The sequence below is a fragment of the Elgaria multicarinata genome, chromosome 18 (genome assembly GCF_023053635.1).
Source record: "Elgaria multicarinata webbii isolate HBS135686 ecotype San Diego chromosome 18, rElgMul1.1.pri, whole genome shotgun sequence".
Lineage (NCBI taxonomy): Eukaryota > Metazoa > Chordata > Lepidosauria > Squamata > Anguidae > Elgaria > Elgaria multicarinata.
Window position 1 is genome coordinate 16,963,504 of NC_086188.1, and position 21,382 is coordinate 16,984,885.

General features: G+C 46.4%; 1 protein-coding gene across 1 annotated transcript; it reads left to right on the forward strand.

Moving 5' to 3' along the window:
- The first annotated feature begins 366 nt into the window (after window positions 1-366).
- On the forward strand, window positions 367-19,807 carry HSPB8 (heat shock protein family B (small) member 8). Its single transcript, XM_063144218.1, has 3 exons — window positions 367-1,292; window positions 9,064-9,127; window positions 17,798-19,807. Exons 1-3 carry the CDS (start codon window positions 896-898, stop codon window positions 17,955-17,957), a joined length of 621 nt encoding a protein of 206 aa, XP_063000288.1. The 5' UTR covers window positions 367-895; the 3' UTR covers window positions 17,958-19,807.
- The last annotated feature ends 1,575 nt before the right edge of the window (window positions 19,808-21,382 follow it).

A 21,382-nucleotide genomic window follows, 5' to 3' on the forward strand; every position in this document is an offset into this window, starting at 1 on the left:
TCTTATGTCTAAGGTGCCATAAAGCTCTTTGTTGTTTTGGCCAAGCCCAGGAGGGGATATTTAAAGGAGGCCTGCCTTGGGAGACAGGCCTGACACCCTCCGCTAATAATAACCTCCTTGCCTGCTGTAGAAGAAGAGGAGAGACTATGGCAAGGGAGGGGCAAATGAGCCCGGCTGTCTAAACTTGGATCTCCATCTGGGTATGCCTGTCCCACTGGGATGAGGTCAGCTGTTGCGGGCCGGATTCTCCAGGGCTGTTTCACCTTCTCCAAAAAGACAGCTCACAGGGCAGGCATTGCAACACCCTCCCCTCCCCGCTCCGCAGCCTTCAGCCCTCTGGCGCATATATAAATAGAGCCCAGGCAGCTGTTTGGAACTTTAAAGAAGTTTCTCGACTTTCCCGAGGAAGGTTTATTTAAGCTGTGGTTTGGGAATAGGAGGGGAAGTTTTCTTCAGGAGAGAGAGCAAGAGAGAGAGAGAGAGCAACGTGATCAGGTGTATTATTTATTTTTAATCCTTCAGCAGAGGAATTTCTGTCCCCACTCTCTTTGGGATTCAAGCAAACAGGAGCCTGGCTGCCTGCTCTGGTTAATTTCTCACTTTTGTTTCTTTGCAAGAAGCTGTGCCTTTTTTTTCGTTTCGCGTTGGAGGGGAAAGGGACATTCATTCTGTCGGCTTTTCTAGGTGGAAAGCAAAGGAGCTGGTGTCTAAACAGAATCCTGAAGCTGCAACTTGATTTCTGCCGGCGGTTTGTTGCTTAAGCGGACAACACTGTCCTTTGGCCCTCACGCGAGCAACTTTTTTTGTGTACAGATCAGACCTCGGCCAGGTATTTCCGTGGGATTCTTCTTCCTTCCATAGTTTTCGGCTCTTGGTTCCGACTGGAAAGAAGGGAATGGCCGATAGCCAGATACCTTTCCCCTGCCATTATTCTCCCCGGCACCGAACTCTTCGAGACCCATTCAGGGAACCCAGCTTGTCCTCTCGGCTTTTGGATGACGACTTTGGAATGTCCCCCTTTTCTGGAGACCTGACAGCAGACTGGCCGGATTGGGCCCGCTCACGGCTGACCACTGGATGGCCGGGCCCGCTCAGGTCAGGGATGGTGCGAACCTCCGGCCTTTCCCCACCAGGCTACAGCTCCAGGTTTGGGGGATACACAGAAGGGGCACCCTATGGAGTCAGTCCTTCGAGCTGTTCCGGCGAACCATGGAAAGTGTGTGTCAACGTGCAAAGCTTTAAACCGGAGGAACTGACCGTGAAAACCAAGGATGGTTATGTGGAAGTGTCAGGTGAGTGGCACCTACGTTATACTCTTTTCGATGCCAGGTGAAGACCTTATTTTCTCAGTATTTCAACAGTTTATCATTTTAGGCCCTTTCTACACCTAAAGTTTATCCCAGGAAAATAGAGGGATTGTCTCTGCCTGCTCCTGAGATCCCCTGTGTGTCATTTGCATGCACAGGGATGATTCCGGGACAATCCCTGGAAAAAAGGCAGCTGTAGAAACGACCTTAGTCTTTTAGTCTGCTTTAAATCTGTATTTTAAATCTGTATACATCTCTGCATTGCTGTTCAGTTTGACCCTGGTTGTGCTTTTATATTGTACTTTTGTTCTGTGTTTTTATACTTTGATTTGTTTTATACTTTGATCTGTGTTTGATGGCTTTAACTTTTGTGAAGAGCCCAGAGAGCTTCGGCTATTCGTCGGTACAGAAATGCAGTAAATAGAAAAAAATAAAATAGAAATAGAAATACCACGGGGGGGGGGGGGGGTGCAGTTTTAGATTTCAGGGTGGGGTGGACCTGAGTACTAGTAGCAACTTAGCAAGTTTCTCAAACATATTTAAAACTAAATTGCAAAAAAAAAGGCAGGGCAACAATCAATAGATTAATCAACTAAAGCGTTAGTCGATTAATTGTCGGTGGAGCAATATTAATTGGTAGGACTAAGTTACAGGCTCACTTGATTCTTTGAGGGTTGGTGCATTACTGTAATAAGGAATGAGGGGGGAAAGCGTCGAAAGATTTCTTTCTAGGAATTGGTGGTGGGATTTGATGATTAAATTGCACGTTATTGTGCCATTCAGTCCTACGCGTAATTACTCAGAATTACGTCTCACTAGCTTCTGTGGAACTTACTCCTATGTAAGCGTTCTTGCAACTGCAGCCTTAGACTGCATTTATTTTCCCCAAAAAGCACCGGGAATGTGATTTTTCTGATAATATCCACATTCATTTAAATGCAGTCAATTTTATTTTATTTTTTATTTATTTGCTGGCTGTACTTTTAAAACCATCCAATGCAATACATTACAAACATAAAAGACAAACCTTAAAAGAAAATGAAAAAGAGCACGGAATAAAGCCAAGGTAAAGCCAGCAGCAAAAGAATCATCAATAGATGGATCAGGTCAGAGGCAGGGGATTGATCAACTAAAAAGTGTTTAATCGACTGACAGCCCAATCGGGGGGGGGGGGAAACAGGGTGTTTTAAGAGGGTTTTTATTTTGAAATGAAAGTACATGGAGCTTCTTATGTTGCTAAACCATCAGTTCTCACTCAATACTGTTAGTTTTACCCTACCCTGTGCCTGGTGCATTCTCTCCCCCTCCTTATTGTTCTACTATGATTTTATTAGAATGTAAGCCTATGCGGCAGGGTCTTGCTATTTACTGTTTTACTCTGTACAGCACCATGTACATTGATGGTGCTATATAAATAAATAAATAAATAAATAAATAATAATAATAATAATAATAATAAACTAGAAGCAATGAGCCGGTTACAAACAGAAAGGGCTTGGAACGCAAGACAATGAGTAATACCCTCCTCTTCATAAGTGTTAGCTCTGAATGACCCCTACCCAACTTGGTATCGTGGATTACACTTCCCATCCACCCCAATAGCTCTGCTGCTGTGGCTGATGAGAGTTGTAGGCACTAGGGCACTAGATAAAGTTCACCTATGGTTTTATCCCATACCGGTTAGGGAACCTTGGGCCCTCCAGATATCTTGGACTACAACTCCCATAAGCCCCAGCCAGTATGACCCATGCTTGGACGTTATGGGAGCTGTTGTACAAATCATCCAGAGGCCCCAGCTAACCTACACCCATCTGTGCTAAGCAACATTTATTTTAACACCAAAAGAGAAATTCTTCAGAGACTGGTGAGTGAATAGGCATAATGTTCAGGCATTTACGCTGTCCACAAACAGTACGGATAGTGAGGTGTTATATAGCTGATGGGTACAGATGTCCGGTGAAAGAATGATTCATGTGTCTTCTTAAATTCCCACTTTTCTTTGCGGAATTCAGAGAAACAGAGGCTGGGGAAGGATCGGGTACCATTCTGTGTATTTCACCGATGAAAAACAGGGATCTTTAAATGCACGTGCGCTTGTTTTTAACGAAGACGACCCCCTTTTTTGTGAGGACAGATCGTTTCTGCCTTTATTCACCGAAACCAGCAGGAACGAAGTCATGAATTTTTTCCCCCATGACAAGCAGGAATCAGTGGCTGAATTTCTTCTGTGACTGCACCCCCATGCAACGGAAAGCATTACTTTTCCGCCGGCTTTGAGTAGTGTAGGGCACAGGGCCCCTGACCATTAAAAAAAGCAGCACCCCTAATAGCCTTCCGGGAGGGGGGACATTTGGGGGTCCGCTGAGCACGGTCATTTGGGTACAGAGCTGAACCTGCGTAGGGTGGTCGGATCCAACCTGGAGCCCCTGCCTGGCCCTTTAAATGTCCCAGGTGAATGAAAGAGCTGGCAGCTGCTGGACGGCTTTGCAGTTTCAAACCCATTCCAACTCCCCGCCCCCCCCCCCCCGCCCCATCTGCTAAATCAAGCAAGATTCCAAATTTACAAGCAGGCCACAACAGGTGGAGTGGAGGAACAGGATGGGCTTGCGCCCTTTCCAGCAGGATCTCTGGGGCCCAAATGAGACGAGACATTAAATGCGGACATGCAGTTAACATGTACTTTTAAAAATAATAAGCTGTTGAGGGTATGGCTTGATCAGGGTTGGAGCCGCAGGGTGTGAGAAGTAGGGGATATATCCCTCCCCTGCACAATGATCCAGGTAAAATTGTCCCCTCCCCAAGCTCCTGATAAACCCAGAAAGGTTTAACTACTATTGGCAGATCAGGTTTATCGTTTGGGGGTACTCTTGGATCCATCTCCGTCGCTGGAGGCTCAATTGCCCATGGCGACTCGGAGTGCCTTTTACCAGCTTTGGTTGGTTCGCCAACTACGGCCTCTCCTGGACAGGGATAACTTGGCCATGGTGGTACAGGCATTGGTAGCCTCAAGATTGGATTACTGCAACGCGCTCTGTGTGGGGCTGCCCTTGAAGCTGCTCCGGAAGCTGGAGCTAGTGCAGAACGCTGCAGCTCGGCTGTTGTCTGGAGCTGCCCCTTTCCAGCATGTAACTCCTCTGCTGAGGGAACTGCACTGGCTGCCTATTCGCTACCGGGCCAGGTTGAAGGTTCTTGTACTTGTGTACAAAGCCCTAAACAACTTGGGACCAGGATACCTGAGAGAGCGCCTTCTCCCTTACCAACCTGCCCGGCCACTGAGGTCATCCAAGGGTCTGCTCCTAGCGGTTCCACATAGACCCATTCTCTGATTGGAGTCCACCAGGGGAAGAGCCTTCCACGTGGTGGCCCCCCTCCTATGGAATTCTCTGCCTCTGGAGGCCAGGCAGGCGCCAACTTTGTACTCCTTTCGGCACCTCCTGAAAACATAATTGTTCCAGGAAGCCTTTCCGTAATGGTCAGCCACAGTTCATGGTTCACTTTTCATTTTGCTTCTTTTAAAAATCTATGTAAGGTGTCTCTTGTTTTTATTTTATTTTATCTTGTACACCGCTCCGAAATTTTGAAGCGGTATATATATATATATATATATATATATAATAAATAAATAAATAAATGGCAGCTTCCCTCCTAGGTGAAGCAGCATATTTGAGAGGAAAGTAATTTTCACTAGGGCTGCTTCAAAATGATTTTTATTGTAAAATCTAGGGCTGTTAGAGAAATCTGCAACAGAACCAAGCAAGTTTGGATTTCTATGACTCTGACCCACAGATTCTGCAGTGGACCCAGTCACCCAGATTCTGCAGACGTTTGGAGCATTTTTTTTTCACTTTTGGGGAGTTGGATTTGCCCTAATTTGCACTAATTTGCACTGATTTGCTATGTTTTTAATCAGTATTTTATATATTTTATGCTTGTCATTGTTCCCTGCCTCGATTCAATTGGAGAGGCGGGCAAGAAATAAATTATTATTATTATTATTATTATTATTATTATTATTATTCGCATTAGCGCTCATGCGCATTTCTGCACTAGCGCTCATGCACACCTATGCAACTGCGCCAATCCAACTTGGTCAATGCGCATGAGCGCTCATGCGTATCAAGTAAATGCAAATGAGCAGAAGTGCGCATTTGCGCCGATGCGATTTGGCGCCGATAGAACAAAATTCTGGTTGGAAGAATCCGATTCTGTCAATGAGCAGACGGTGGAATGACAGATGCCTACAGTTTGGACGGGACGGGTTTGACAAAATCCGTACAGCCCTGGGACAATCACACTCCCTCATTCATGGCATTTTACGGGTTGAAGGGGGTTCCTGATGATGTCTTTGATTTGTCGAGAGCTTCGCTACTGGGCGACATAGAAATGCAGTAAACAAAGCCCTTTGAAGAGAGACTGAAAGAACTGGGCATGTTTAGCCTGGAGAAGAGAAGATTGAGGGGAGACATGAGAGCACTCTTCAAATACTTAAAAGGTTGTCACACAGAGGAGGGCCAGGATCTCTTCTCGATCCTCCCAGAGTGCAGGACACGGAATAACGGGCTCAAGTTAAAGGAAGCCAGATTCCAGCTGGACATCAGGAAAAACTTCCTGACTGTTAGAGCAGTACGACAATGGAATCAGTTACCTAGGGAGGTTGTGGGCTTTCCTACACTAGCAGCATTCAAGAGGCAGCTGGACAACCATCTGTCAGGGATGCTTTAGGGTGGATTCCTGCACGGAGCGGGGGGTTGGACTCAATGGCCTTCCAACTCTACTATTCTATGATTCTATAAATAAAACAAAATAATCCTTCACTCTTTCCCCACTGCTTCTTCTGTCGTTTTTTTTCTTCCAAAAAGAAAGATCTGTTAAAGAGGAAAAGATGGAACAGCTCTATGGTGCCTCTGCATTGGTGGTCAATGCCCTATGCACTATGTCTGTCTAGAAGCACCCCAGGTCTTCAGTACAGGAAGGGCGAAAGCATTTTATGCTCCTGATTCCCCAAACACCCTTGTTGTTTTTTAAAACAAGACACATGTAATGGATGCCTGCATTAATGAATCATCCACTTTGGTCCTGGGATATCATCTACCAAGCCCTGGATCGTAGCCCAGAGCTGTTGCTGAGCTTTGATTTCCCCCCATCTGTAAAGTGATCCTCTTTTTGTGTTTCGTTTTTAAAATTAGTTTCCAGGCGCCACCATGTCATCTGGAGATCTCAAAACAGGTTGCAGAGCGGCCCTGTTTCCCTCCCTCTTTCTTATGAAGCTAAAGTTGGTTCCTCAACTTCAAAACCTTTCTTTTGGCTCTTTGATCTGCCTGTTCCTCGCCTGCCCCTGGCTTGGGAATGAGATGAATGAGCAACTCTGCCGGCCTGCAAACTACGCTGTGTAACTTTGATGGGCCTGACAATACTTTTTAAAAACCCAAAGAGGGTTTGAGCTGTGGGCCAGAGAGGTAAAAGAGAACGGGGTGGAAGGGAAATTTCAAAACCAGCATGGTGTAGAGGTTACAGTAGTATTGGACTTCATTTTTCTTCTTTTGGCTAGAACCTGTAATTGGTTGCCTAATAAACTTCATTTGGATTTGGATTAGAGTGGTGGACTGGGTCTCGGGAGATCCGGGTTCTAGTCCCCACTTGGCCATGGAAGCTCACTGGGTGACTCTATGGAAAGGAGGACCGGGCTCCTGTATCTTTAACAGTTGCATAGAAAAGGGAATTTCAGCAGGTGTCATTTGTATATATGGGGAACCTGGTGCAATTCCCTCTTCATCACAGCAGTTAAAGTTGCAGGAACTATACTAGAGTGACCAGATTTAAAAGAGGGCAGGGCACCTACAGCTTTAACTGGTGTGATGAAGAGGGAATTTCACCAGGTTCTCCATATGATGTCTGCTGAAATGTCGTTTTCAATACAACTGTTAAAGATACAGGAGCCCTGTCCTCCTTTCCATATGGTCACTCTACTTTGGGCCAGTTACTGATTCTCACAACAGGGTTGTTGTGAAAATAACATGGACAGGAAGAAGACCATATGAGCTGCTTTGGCTTCCTTGCAAGAGGGGGTGGGGGTGGGGAAGCAAGATATACATGTAATAAATAAATGAAGCTGGAAGAGAAAGATTTTTTTTTTTTTGGAAACAGTGAAATCACATTTTCAAGAAGTGGGACATGGTAAAAATACTTAAATTCCTGCCTGTTTGGATGAGGATATGAAGCGTCAGTTTCTACAGCACACCTGGGCAGAGTCTGAAGCAGTGAGAATCCAAAAAAAAAGGCACTCTGCACATGCTCAGAGCCACTTTGCCTTTAGGTTGCTTTTTAAAGAAAGTTCCTTTAATGGCTTCTTTTTAAGAAGGGGGAAAGGAACTCTGCTTAGGCCCAGAGGTCCTTGGTCCCAGAATTTTTGACTGCGGCAGCCCTAGGAAGGAGACCATTTGAGTCATCCCTACAGCCAGAAAATCCGTGCGGAAAGGCATTTCCGAGAATTACTCAGGGACGGCACTCCCCCCCCCCTGGAGAAATCCAGTCGTGAAATGCCCTCCACCCCGTTCCTCTGCTCACAAATGGGGTGGAGAATTTCAAGAGCTCCAATTTCTTTTCTCTCAGCTGTTTCTCCAAAGCCCCATCTGTGGCATCTCCTCTCTGGCTGAGGCTCTTGTAGCTGGCACACCCAGACACTGGCTGGGCATAAAACCGAGCCTGCCAGAGATTCCGTACAGATTTTCTGGGCGCTTTTCCTGCTGGATCAGACCGCAGCTGTTCCTGGGAACTCGCTCTGCCCGTCAAGAACCTTCCGAACGTGGAAGATACAATCTGCTTCATGGTTTCGGCGAAGGTGGTTGTGTCACCGCAACGCAACCCGAAACAAAACACAACTTGAACAGGGGAGGTTTTCAGGGTGATTTGATGCGTTTATTTTTTTAAAAAAGAGCTCACAATCCCGCCTCACGCTATGGCCGGATCTACACTATTGCTTTAAAGCGCTTTATAACAGTTTTATAGCGCTTTAAAGCAGTAGTGTAGATCCGGCCTATATATATATTTTTGGCCTTCGAGGCGGCGAATGGATAAAAGAAAATTATCCAGATAAACAAACTGGCCAGGCTGAAAATAAACTGGATGAGAGTATCAGTAACGTCCCTGGCTATTGGGCTACGACATTTTATTATCCTGTCTTCCTGCTAGGCAGGCTATTTTATCCTTGCAAAACAACGAATCGCCTATCTCTTCTCACCGAGGTGATCGACCTGTATCCACGCTGTACACTTCAAACCACACATGCTGGAATGTCCCCTCATGAAAAATAAGATTCCCTGCCTCTAGAAAAGTAGCATGTCAAGGGAAAAGCTAGAACCATGTCTCCCTGAGAGGCTAGATTTCTACGTGAAGGTATTTTTTTTTGTTTTGTTTGTTGGTTTTTGGGTGGGGAAGCATGCCATTATGTGAGCCTCACCTGCAGTCTTACACAGCCCATACACGGGTTGACTGCCTCAGTGAGGACTAGGCCAATGACTCGCCGCAAAGGCACCCAGTGAGCTTCATTCTTTGAACTGAATGGCGATCATAACCAGGATTTAGCACGCTACCTTCCGCCTCCCAACAACAAATGGGGACCCAAGGTTGAGGGACTCTGTCCTAAAACTCTGGCACGACAGCTGTATAAAAGTATAACATTCGAAGTGCAGGTAGAATGTGGGGGAGGGTCTTGTTGGAAATTTGTTTCTCTTAAATTTGTTTCCCCTCTACCTGGCAGGTAAACACGAAGAACAACAGATGGAAGGAGGGATCGTCTCTAAGAATTTCACCAAGAAAATCCAGTAAGTATGAAGAACCTACCCAGCATTGTTCTAAACATCTCCTGCCAGTATCTTGGTCAGTTTGGCCATCAGGATCAAACTTTAGAGCAGAAGCCCAGGCTCCCACTCATTGAAATAAGCAAGAGCCCCCCCACACACACACACACCAAAATGCAGCAGGGCTAGCTCACCACATTTTAAAGTAAGTGTGGTGCCATAGCAGTCATTTTATTATTTATGATCTACCGGACACAAATAAACAGGATTTAAAAAATAGTGCCCTCTGCTTAAAAGAGCCCCGGGAAGGAGCGGAATCTTCCCCCTCGTCGCCCCTCTCCTCCCATGTAAAGCAGCCCATATCAATTGCGGCAAAGAACCAGGAAGCACAACAGTCCTGGGTAGGCAACGCGATTTCCCTTCGTGTAGAGATGCTCCAAGTCACTCACTGCTTGGGGAAGGAGAATCGGAATTGCGATGGCGTTTCCGCCAAAGATAGAAAGGCGACATTTGTAAACCTGTCATCCAACTAAGGACGTACGGATCTTATTAAATCCGATTGTCGGGGTGGTAGGGATGTAGGACAATTGTGTTCCACTTGCGCATGTGCACACGTGCGCACTAGCCTCTAACGTTGTGGAAATGGCCTTGTACAGCCGCCATTTTGTAAAATTACAGAAAATTACATCTTGTGTAAAAATGGCAGCTGGCATTGAGGAGCGGGCGGTTATGGGGCATTCCCTTACCTCTCGCTGAGCCCTACAAGGGCTTGTGCAGCCCGGTGAGCAGGGGCAGGTGGAAGCAGTGACACCACAAGCGGCTGTAGCTCAAAGGCAGAGCATGCACAAGGTCCCAGGTTCGATCCCTGGCATCTCCAAGTAGAGCTAGGAAAGAATCCTTTCCGAAACCCCAGAAAGCCATGGCTGCCAGTCAATGGCCCCGTTCAGAAGATACCTTAAACTATGGCGTTAACCATGGTGGTTAAGCGAGAAAGCCAGGCTGTGTTCAGAAGACACCTTAAATCATGGCTTTAGCCATGGTGGTTAAGTGAGAAAGCCGGGCTGTATTCAGAAGACACCTTAAAACACAGCTTTAACCATGGTGAATAAAGCAAAAGGTCTTCTTCACCATGGTTAAAGCCGTGGTTTAAGGTGTCTTCTGAACACAGCCTGGCTTTCTCGCTTAACCACCAGGGTTAAAGCCGTGGTTTAAGGTGTCTTCTGAATACAGCCTGGCTTTCTGGTGTAACTACCGTGGTTAAAGCTGTGGTTTAAGGTGTCTTCTGAACACAGCCTGGCTTTCTCGCTTAACCACCAGGGTTAAAGCCGTGGTTTAAGGTGTCTTCTGAACACAGCCTGGCTTTCTCGCTTAACCACCAGGGTTAAAGCCGTGGTTTAAGGTGTCTTCTGAACACAGCCTGGCTTTCTGGCGTAACTACCGTGGTTAAAGCTGTAGTTTAAGGTGTCTTCTGAACACAGCCTGGCTTTCTCACTTAACCACCATGGTTAAAACCGTGGTTTAAGGTGTCTTCTGAACACAGCCTGGCTTTCTCGCTTAACCACCAGGGTTAAAGCCGTGGTTTAAGGTGTCTTCTGAACACAGCCTGGCTTTCTGGCGTAACTACCGTGGTTAAAGCTGTAGTTTAAGGTGTCTTAAGAACACAGCCTGGCTTTCTCACTTAACCACCATGGTTAAAACCATGGTTTAAGGTGTCTTCTGAACACAGCCCGGCTTTCTCGCTTAACCACCAGGGTTAAAGCCGTGGTTTAAGGTGTCTTCTGAACACAGCCTGGCTTTCTCACTTAACCACCATGGTTAAAACCATGGTTTAAGGTGTCTTCTGAACACAGCCCGGCTTTCTCGCTTAACCACCAGGGTTAAAGCCGTGGTTTAAGGTGTCTTCTGAACACAGCCCGGCTTTCTCACTTAACCACCATGGTTAAAACCATGGTTTAAGGTGTCTTCTGAACACAGCCCGGCTTTCTCGCTTAACCACCAGGGTTAAAGCCGTGGTTTAAGGTGTCTTCTGAACACAGCCTGGCTTTCTCGCTTAACTACCGTGGTTAAAGCTGTGGTTTAAGGTGTCTTCTGAACACAGCCTGGCTTTCTCGCTTAACTACCGTGGTTAAAGCCGTGGTTTAAGGTGTCTTCTGAACACAGCCCGGCTTTCTCGCTTAACCACCATTTAAAGCCATGGTTTAAGGTGTCTTCTGAACGGGCCCAATGTCAACTTTGCTAGTTGGACGAAAGGTCTGTCTCTGTATAAGGCAACTTCCTGTGTTCCTAAGCTTCCTAGGATGACAGCCAGGCCCATATTCATGGCTCCGCCGCTACCTCTGCATAGCTCTGCCTTTGCACCAGTCCAGTGGAGGCTGGTGGCTCCGACGTCGGTGGGGCGGTAACTCCGCTCCGGGTTTCAGTCAGAACCAATCAGAACCCTACAGGAGTTCTCCAAGGAGCGGATGCGCAGATGTCAGACCCACCGCCTCCACTGCTTCAGTCTCTTTGTCACACTAGAGTGAGAGCAAACTCAGGAATGGATTTGTATGTGTGTGTGTGTGTGTGTGTGTGTGTGTGTGTATAATAAAATGTTGCCTTCAGGCTAGCTTCTCTGATGACTAATCTGATCAGAGGCACCTATTAGGAATGTAAGGGTTGTGAGGCCTGCCAGGGCTGGTTTCACAGAAATGGGATGTCTTCTCCCATGTGCATGACCTAGATACCAACCCTTCTCCTCTGGCAGGGATCCGTTTCAGAAGCACCCTTGCCCCTCCGGCTCCTGAAACGATACGGGGTTCACAGTGCCAGTAAGGCTGAAAGTAGGTTGACCCTTCCCTCCCACCGAGAGCGCGGCTCCTGCCATTTCTATCTTGGGACGATGCTCTGAGTCACAGGGCCTTTTAAGCAGCCCTCTGCGCACGTCAGAATGAGGACATTCTCCGCATTTAGGGAAACCCCCCGCCAGTCTGTCGCTGAGCCAGGGCAGCGTTCCTCAACCTCCCTCCAGATGCTTTGGACTCAGTGGAGGCTGGTGGCTCCTATGTTAGTGGGGCGGCGAATCCTCTCCGGGTTTCACTCGGAACCAGTCACACTTTGGATAGCTCCTTTAGAGTGCTGACTGGTTCTGGCTGAAGAACCAGAAGGAGATGAGCGTCCGAAGAGAAACGAGATCTCAGCATTGCCAACACAGATTTATTGAAAAGAAACACGACGCATTTCGGCCTTTATTATAAGGCCTTCTTCGGGGGGTAGATGGGAATGTCTGCAGAACTCCATCGAATCGTGGAGTTGGAAGGGACCACGAGGATCATCTAGTTCAACCCTCTGCAATGTGCAGGAAAACCAGTTAAACCATCCATGAGAGGTGGCCGTCCAGCCTCTTCTTAAACACCTCCAGAGATCGAGAACCCACAACCTCCGTAGATAGACTGTTCCACTGTTGTACAAATCTTAGCACCAGGAAGTTTTTTCCTTATATTTCATTGAAATCTAGGTAGCTGTAACTTATACCCATTATTCCGGGTCCTAATTTCTGTGGCCCTGGAAAAGAGTTCTTGACCCTCTTCCCTGTGGGACCCTTTTATGGACCTGAACACTGCTATCACATCTCCCCTCAGTCATCTTTTCTCCAGACTAAACATCCCAAGTTCCTTCAGCCTGTCCTCATAGGGAACATCATAGGGAAAATAATAATAATAATAATAATAATAATAATAATAACAACAACAACAACAACAACAACAACATCCTCAAGTCCCTATTTCTTCAAGCAAAAAGATTGTCTCCTGCATTATTTTATTTTATTTATTGCATTTCTATACCTCCCAATAGCCGAAGCTCCTAGAGAAAGCATTAATCCCCTAGAGAAAGTATTAATCCACTGGCAACCGATTTAATACAGGAGACCTTTTTTTTTTTTTTGCTGGATGAAATTGTGTAGACACTTCTTTTTACCCCCTGAAGAAGGCCTTAAAATAGAGGATAGGCCAAAACAAGTCAGGCTTCTTGTCAATACATCTATTTTTTCATCCTGAGACCTAGTCTCTCCCCTTTGTGGCCTGGTTCTGACTGAAACCTGGAGGGGATTCGCTGCCCCACTGCCTTCGGAGCTGCCAGCCTCCAGGGCCTTCAGCCCTAGCTGGCATCGCAGCCCACGGTCAGGAAAGCTGGGAGTTCTCATCTGAAACATCTGGAGGGCACCAGGTTGGGGAAGGCTGCGGTAGTTAGAAGGAACCATTGTGAAACTGATCTTTCTTGGGGAGGGAACAAAACACGCCCCATAAAACGATGGAGAAAGGGGTCAGCTCCTTGCCACGGGCAACCACGGGAGATCTTTCATTTCCCACCCCTTCCTTGATAGGCTGAGGGTTCCTTTGAAGCACTTGCTCCATGCTCAGTGGTGTGTGTGTGTGCTGTGCCTGGGGGTTGGGGGCAAACAGGTGGGTGAGAAGTTCTGCCTTTGTGCTCTGTCCTGGAGTTACCCCTAGGGAAAGTGACTCATCTGCATGCATTTGAAAATCTATTTCGGATTCCATGCCTCATCCCTGCTCCCAAGCCCTCCTTGTTTACTTTGCAGAGAAAGAGTCACGCTCCAGAACTTTCCCTGCTGTACTCTTCTTCTTTTTTTTAATCCCGGGGACTGCAAGGCTTGAAGGACAAGGGAGCCTTTTTCTTTTCTTTTGCACGTTGGAACTTGCTGGCGCAAGGAAGGATCAGGTTCGGACACAGCCACAGGCAGACGGGGCTTTTTGGGGCCGCCACTGACAGCTTGCACGGCAAAGAGCCAGCACCCGTCTCCAGTCCAGGACTGGAAGCCAGCGGCCTTCCAAATGATATTGGACTCCAACTCCCATCAGCCCCAGCCAGCAGGTCAGGGATTATGGAACTTGTAGTCCGACATCTGGAGGTCCATCGGTTGCCCACGCCTGCATCTAGTCCATCCCGTGCTTCAGTATTTCTTTTATTTTATTTTATTTTATTTTATTTATTTATTTATTTATTTATTTATTACATTTTTATACCGCCCTCTGGAACGGCTCTCTGGGCAGTTCACAAAAATTAAAACCGTAATAAAAGAACAGTCTAAAAAACACAAATACAAAATTCAATATGAAAAGCACAACCGGGATAAAAACCATGCAGCAAAAATTGATATAAGATTAAAATACAGAGTTAGAACAGTACAATTTAAATTTAAGTTACAATTAAGTGTTAAAATATGGAGAGAATAAAAAGGTCTTGCAAAAGTGTTGCAAATTCCCCTGTCCTGTAGACTTCAAGTGAGATCCTTCGCTGCAAGAGGACAGGGGGGGAGAGCAGAGGTTCACGCTAACAGTGAAGTTGGGTGGCTGAGTGCCGATCAGTTTGGAAGCCCAAGAGGGCCACCCAAAAAGAAGGGAGTAGTTTCTGCGTATTTGGGAGGATTTATGTAGGTGTGTATGCATTTGCAAATGAAAAGAACACGAATGTTTTTTAAACTTCAAAAGCTGCCTGATAGATAGATAGATAGATAGATAGATAGATGGGTGGGGTGGCATGGTGTGGGGTGGGGTGGGGTGAGGGAGGCTCTAAAGGAGAGGTGTACAATCTGTGGTACATAAGGGCTTTGGCTTAATTTCAAAAGCCCTCTCTCTGCAAGCAATCAGCTCAGCACCTCTCCATATAAATTAGCACACACAAATGCTATGCAAAACTGTGTCCTCTTTTGTCTTCTGTTTTGCTGATGCAATTCCTGTGTGTGTGTGTGTGTGTGTGTGTGTGTGTGTGTGTGTGTGTGTGATGTACAAGTGGCTACCCTAAACAGGCTACTCCACTGGGCCCTCTGTATGCTCCGTTCTTCTAGAGCATCATCAGACGAGTGTTTTATCGCACACTCACTACTGCCTGCTTACTGACATCCGACTCCCGCTTCTTCCGCTTGTTTTTCCGTCGCAAAATAGACCCCTTCTAATCCGTCTTTTTTCTTTTCAAACGGAATGTGCTGCCATTTCCTGCTGCGTGCAGGAAAAGCGGCGTGACATAAACGGCCCCTGAAAGGGCCGCGGGGTCGTTGCTGCTTCCTCTTTCTCTCCCCGTGTAAAGAGACCGTCGCTATTGTGGGACAGCAGCAGGCAGCCATAGGGTAGGGAAACGTGAAAATCCACCCGTCTGACCTGCGTTAGCCAAGCAGAAGTCTGGATTATTCTCACAGGAGGTGGAACAGCAGCGCAAGCAGAGGCACCATTAGAACAGCAAGATGGGCAGTGGGGTGTGGGGACGAGGTGGGTGGCTGCATCCTCAAAGGGACTAGCATCATCTCCAGATGAAAACTTTTAAAGCTTTTAAAACTTGATGTTGTGCAGACTTCTACTGTTACTTTCTACTGTTAGTTTTACCCTACCCTCTTGCCTGCTTACCCTACCCTGTACCTGTTTGCATTCTCTTCCCCTCCTTATTGTTTTACTATGATTTTATTAGATTGTAAGCCTATGCGGCAGGGTCTTGCTATTTACTGTTTTACTCTGTACAGCACCATGTACATTGATGGTGCTATATAAATAAATAAATAAATAAATAAATAATAATAATAATAATAATAAAACTGCAATCTGACATGGTACCCATGCACATTACGGGATTACCACCTTATTAAAATGAGACCGGCTTTGGCCTGTCTGTTGGATTTCTCAAGAATTCCTTATTTGGACATGTACTTTTCCTGCTCCGATGCAGATATTTACTTGATGTGCTTGTACTAAACTGCAGCTGCATAAGATCTGAAAGGCAGCCAGCGAAACCTGCTTGCCAAAGAATGTACGCAGATTTAACACAAAGCCTGCTTTATAATGCAAGGTGGAGTTGCTGGGCTTTGAAAGAGAGAGAGAGAGAGAGAGAGGTGCATGATGTCCCTCTTAAACCTTCTGCCTCCCACATTCCTTAATTAAAAAGTTGAACACCAAAATAACCTAGTCAGTTATCAGGGATGCTTAATTAATAATTAGACCAGAGTCAGAGGGACGTTGTAGATAAGAGGGAGAAATTCCAGAGGTGTTGCCATGTACGTTTATTTATTTATTTATTGCATTTCTATACCGCCCAATAGCCAAAGCTCTCTGGGCGTTTTACAAAATTAAGACAATTCAAGTAGAAAACAACAGTATAAAACCATCATATAAAATACAATATAAAAGCTCAACCAGATAACAACAGCAGCAATGCAAAAATACAAATTTAAAATACAAATTGAAAGGGTCTTTCAAGGGTCTTTGTGGCCCTTGAAAGACTGGCAGATCACGGCTGCAAGCCTGGAAGTCCAGGGTGGGGAAAGATTTTTAGCCCAAGGGCTGAATTAGGGTGACCACATGGAAAGAAGGACAGGGCTCCTGAAACTTTAAGAGTTGTATTGAAAAGGGAATTTCAGCAGGTGTCCTTTGTAAGCATGCAGCACCTGGTGAAATCTCCTCTTCATCACAACAGTTAAAGCTGCAGGAGCCCTGCTCTTGTGACCAGATACAAACGAGGGCAGGGCTCCTGCAGCTTTAACTGTTGTGATGAAGAGGGGATTTCACCTGCAGGAAAAGCAGGGCGATTAAAATGCCCACTGAATGGGCGACGTGGTCATTGTTTCCTCCCTCTTTCTTCCCCGTGGGAAGAGGAAGTATTGTGGGACAGAAGCGGGGAGAAAGCGACGGTAGGGAAACACGATTTCTTACACACACACACACACACACACACACACTCACCCTCTGATGACGCTCTAGGTGCATTTAATGTACTAGGTGTGCAAAGCGTCCCTTTGCTTTAAAAATAACTGGGGCAGCAGCATCGCTGTAGTTATTTTTTGGGAAGGGTTTTAAAACTAACTTCAAGAAACGCTCTTAAAATATTCTGGGGTTGGTTTTAATCTTGCCTATATCCAAAGGTGGACCTTTAAACCATGCAGAGAATTTCCTCCACTGCTCCTATTGAAATCCGAAATGGCAGCCGGGCCTCCAAAGAGCGTAAATGAGGTCAAGATGAAGTGTGGCCGTTCCCAGAGTTCCCTTGAAATTAAGCCTTTAAAAAAAACACCAGTTTGTTTGCAATGGAGATTAGTTTATTTGGGTTGAGGAAGAGAATTACATATCATCCCTCACACATGCTTCCAAGGGTGGTTTATATAAAATACTACCAAGCAAGAAACGGCAAAATCCAAATATAGCAACAGAGCACTCTAACGGAGGAAAGCGACCGAGAATTGATGGTGGACAAAACTCGTATGTCCTGCTGGGTTCACGACAACCTAGTGAAAGATCTGGGACATGGCCATTTTCCTTTAGATTTTATTTCCCTTCGGAGTGTCTCTACATTAAGGGAAATTGCGTTGTTTACCCGAGACTTTTGTGCTTCCTCATTCTTTGCCACAATTGTTATGGGCTGAATTGCACGGGAGGAGAGGGGCGATAAGGGTTTGAATTGAATAATGATCCTGCTTTCCCAGCTATTACCACTTTCAACGTGGTTCTTTTTACCCTGGGATGCCCGGAGGATTCAGCAGGAGACATCCCGGTTGTTGACGCGGGCATGAAATCAACCCAAAAACGTCCGTGAGCGTCCAATCACGAGCGTACAATAAACCACTTGTTTAGAGGAGTCCTGGGAGGAGAAGGGGGAACCTTGCACGAGACTCACAAATTATCTAATTTCATTCTCCCCACACACCCCACCCCGCTTTAGGCTTCCTGGAGAGGTCGACCCCACCACGGTTTTCGCCTCCTTGTCACCGGAGGGTCTACTGATCATTGAGGCACCGCAAATACCTCCTTACTATCAGTACGGAGACTGCAGCTATGGGAACGAGATACCTTTGGACAACCAAGAAGCCACCTGTGCCTGAAGCGAGCCTTCCTCGCCGTCCGTCCCCCCCCGCCTTTGCCCCCCACTTTCTCTCCACGTACGATTGCATTCACCAAAAGCCTATTTGATGTTGTACATTTTTTTTATCAAAAGCTGGTCCCCGACATGTCCCGCTCTTTTCCCCAGTGTGCTGATTGGACCTGCATGTCAGGGGGAGAAGGTGGGTGGTTTAGCCTGACCGTTGAGGCTTTTGTATCAGTAGCCTTTTCCTTTCCTTTCCTTTTTAAATAACATCTCGTGTTTGCTCACCTGTTGCCATGACCCGCCCCCAGGAGTGACCATGAGCCTGAAGGATTCACTCCAGAAACTCTGTAGCACCTCACCAGAGACATACTCTGAGAAGGAACCTCTGGAAGACATGGAGGAGGAGAAGTTGTCATCTTCTGAGTCCAGACTGGTGGTTTAGATCTTCCAAGCAAAGCAACTAGATGCAATAAGCCTGTGTGCACCAGTTGCTGGGGAACATGGGCAGGAGGGTGCTGTTGCACCATGTCCTGCTTGTTCATCCCTGGCTGATGGCTGGTTGGCCACTGTGTGAACAGAGTGCTGGACTGGATGGACCCTTGGTCTGATCCAGCAGGGCACTTCTGGTGTTCTTATGCAGGGTCAGCACCACAGTTGAAGAGACCCTGGACCAAGTGTCCACAAGTGCCCTCCTCCACCCTATACCAGGGGCTTGCACACTTACCTGAGAGAGGTAGCTAGGGCAGCCAGTTATGAATCACCAAATAAGAAGACAGAAGAGGGTGCCAGTTGGCATAAAATGTACATAGGCTAGTTCATATAAAAATATGCCTGGTGGGGAGAAAGTGGCTAGGGAGACATTCTTCTCCCTCTTATCAGATTGGAACCCGGGGCCATCCCATAAAGTAGATTGGTGGAAGATTCAGGACAGAGGAAAGGCAGGACTTCTTCACACAGCGCAGAGCTGAACTATGGAACTCACTTCCGCAAGACGTAGTAGTGATGGCCACCAATTTGGATGGCTTCAAAAGAGGATTGAACAAATTCATGGAGGAGAAGACTATCAATGGTTACTAGTCCTGATGGCTCTGTGCTACCTCCAGAGGCAGTAGGCCTATGTACATCTGTTGCTGGGGAACATGGGCGGGAGGGTGCTGTTGCACCCATGTCCTGCTTGCGGGTTCCTCATCAACAGCTGGTTGGCCTCTCTGTGTGAACCGAATGTTGGACTAGATGGACCCTTGGTCTGATCCAGCAGGGCTCTCCTTAGATTCTAACCCACAACTGATTTTGCACTAAAGTTGTCTTCCTGGGTTGAAAGCGTCCGTCAAAGTTTACAAGCGTTTCTGGAGCATCGCTGTTGAACGACTGGAGAAAACTGAGAACGTCTCAGCCCTCAAGAGAGGGGGAGTTTTCAGCGCTCTTTGCTCTTTTCCAACTGGCTTCTCTTCATCATGACTGTCTCTGTAGCCTCACAAATGCCGTTCTGGCATCATGACAAGACAAGCCAACTTAGTCTTACAGAAACTCGGGATTGCAACAGCACCGCCTGAACTGCTTCTCCTCCTATATATATACTCCCTTGCAAATTAACACTCTGGACGGCCCACGGTTTCATCCATGGTCTTATACATGCTCCAGCATTGTTTATCTGTATATTGGATGTAGCAACAAGTCGCCCCTGTCATTAATCTAGTTTTGGTGTATGTGAGATCTTTCTGACACTAGGAAGAAATAGTTTATTATTCCCAACCACAGACGGTATTTAAACATGTGAAATATACAACTGTTTGGATTCGTTCCCCTTTTCTTCTGCCAAACAAGACTTCTGCTTTTCTTTGAAGAATAAACCCAGGCTGAAGTTTTTAGCTGTGTGTCTGTGTGTTTCTGCAACCTCATAAGCAGCTATAGAAAGGAGCCAAACTAGAGGCCAAGGTGAAAAGCCGAACCCGGGTCGCCTGCCTGCCTCCTTAATTTCTGCAAGAAGCAGCTGCAGTGGAGTGGGGGAGGGCTGGCGTGGATTGGGACCATGTTTCAAAGTAGGGGGTATTAATCCTCGTCTCTGTTTAAGCAGCTGCTATTTGCTTAGGGAAAACCTATGGATACACGTTAATCCAAAGGGGACGTGATAGAGGTGTATAAAATTATGCATGGTGTTGGAGAATGCAGACAGAGAGACACTTTTCTCCCTCTCCCATAATACTAGGACTCAGTGTGGTCATTCCATGAAGCTGATGGGTGGGAGATTCAGGACAGATCAAAGGAAGGACTTCTTCACACGGCGCGGAGTTGAACTATGGAATTCACTTCCACAAGGTGCAGGGAAACGCTTATCAAATTTGCAGATGACACAAAATTGGGTGGGATAGCTAATACCCTGGAAGACAAAAACAAACTTCAAAGTGATCTTGATAGGCTGGAGTGCTGGGCTGAAAACAACAGGATGAAATTTAATAGGGATAAATGCCAAGTTCTACATTTAGGAAATAGAAACCAAATGCACAGTTACAGGATGGGGGATACTTGGCTCAGCAATACTACAAACGAGAAGGATCTTGGAATTGTTGTAGATCGCAAGCTGAATATGAGCCAACAGTGTGATATGGCTGCAAGAAAGGCAAATGCTATTTTGGGCTGCAGTAATAGAAGTATAGCTTCCAAATCATGTGAGGTACTGGTTCCTCTCTATTCGGCCCTGGTTAGGCCTCATCTAGAGTATTGCATCCAGTTCTGGGCTCCACAATTCAAGAAGGACGCAGACAAGCTGGAGCGTGTTCAGAGGAGGGCAACCAGGATGATCAGGGGTCTGGAAACAAAACCCTATGAAGAGAGGCTGAAACAACTGGGCATGTTTAGCTTGGAGAAGAAAAGATCAAGGAGAGACATGATAGCATTCTTCAAATACTTAAAAGGTTGTCACACAGAGGAGGGCCAGGATCTCTTCTCGATCCTCCCAGAGTGCAGGACACGGAATAACGGGCTCAAGTTAAAGGAAGCCAGATTCCGGCTGGACATCAGGAAAAACTTCCTGACTGTTAGAGCAGTATGACAATGGAATCAGTTACCTAGGGAGGTTGTGGGCTCCCCCACACTAGAGTCATTCAAGAGGAAACTGGACAACCATCTGTCAGGGATGCTTTAGGGTGGATTCCTGCATTGAGCAGGGGAAACCGTTTATTTTATTTTGAGATGATTTGGGTGATACTAGATTAATTTGACTGCCTTTGCCTCCTGTGAAGGTTAAATAAATCCTCGGAATTATTTCTAAATGTGCATTTACGGCTATAAAGTCACAGATGCCGATTTTATGCACATTTGTTTCTTATGAGTCGGGCTCTTGAATCTTCTAAGTGCTTAGCAGCACCTCTGTGCGAAACCCTTTTTCTTCACGCGGTTCATAATGATCACATGGCACTCACAGTCACACAAGATGTGGGGCTG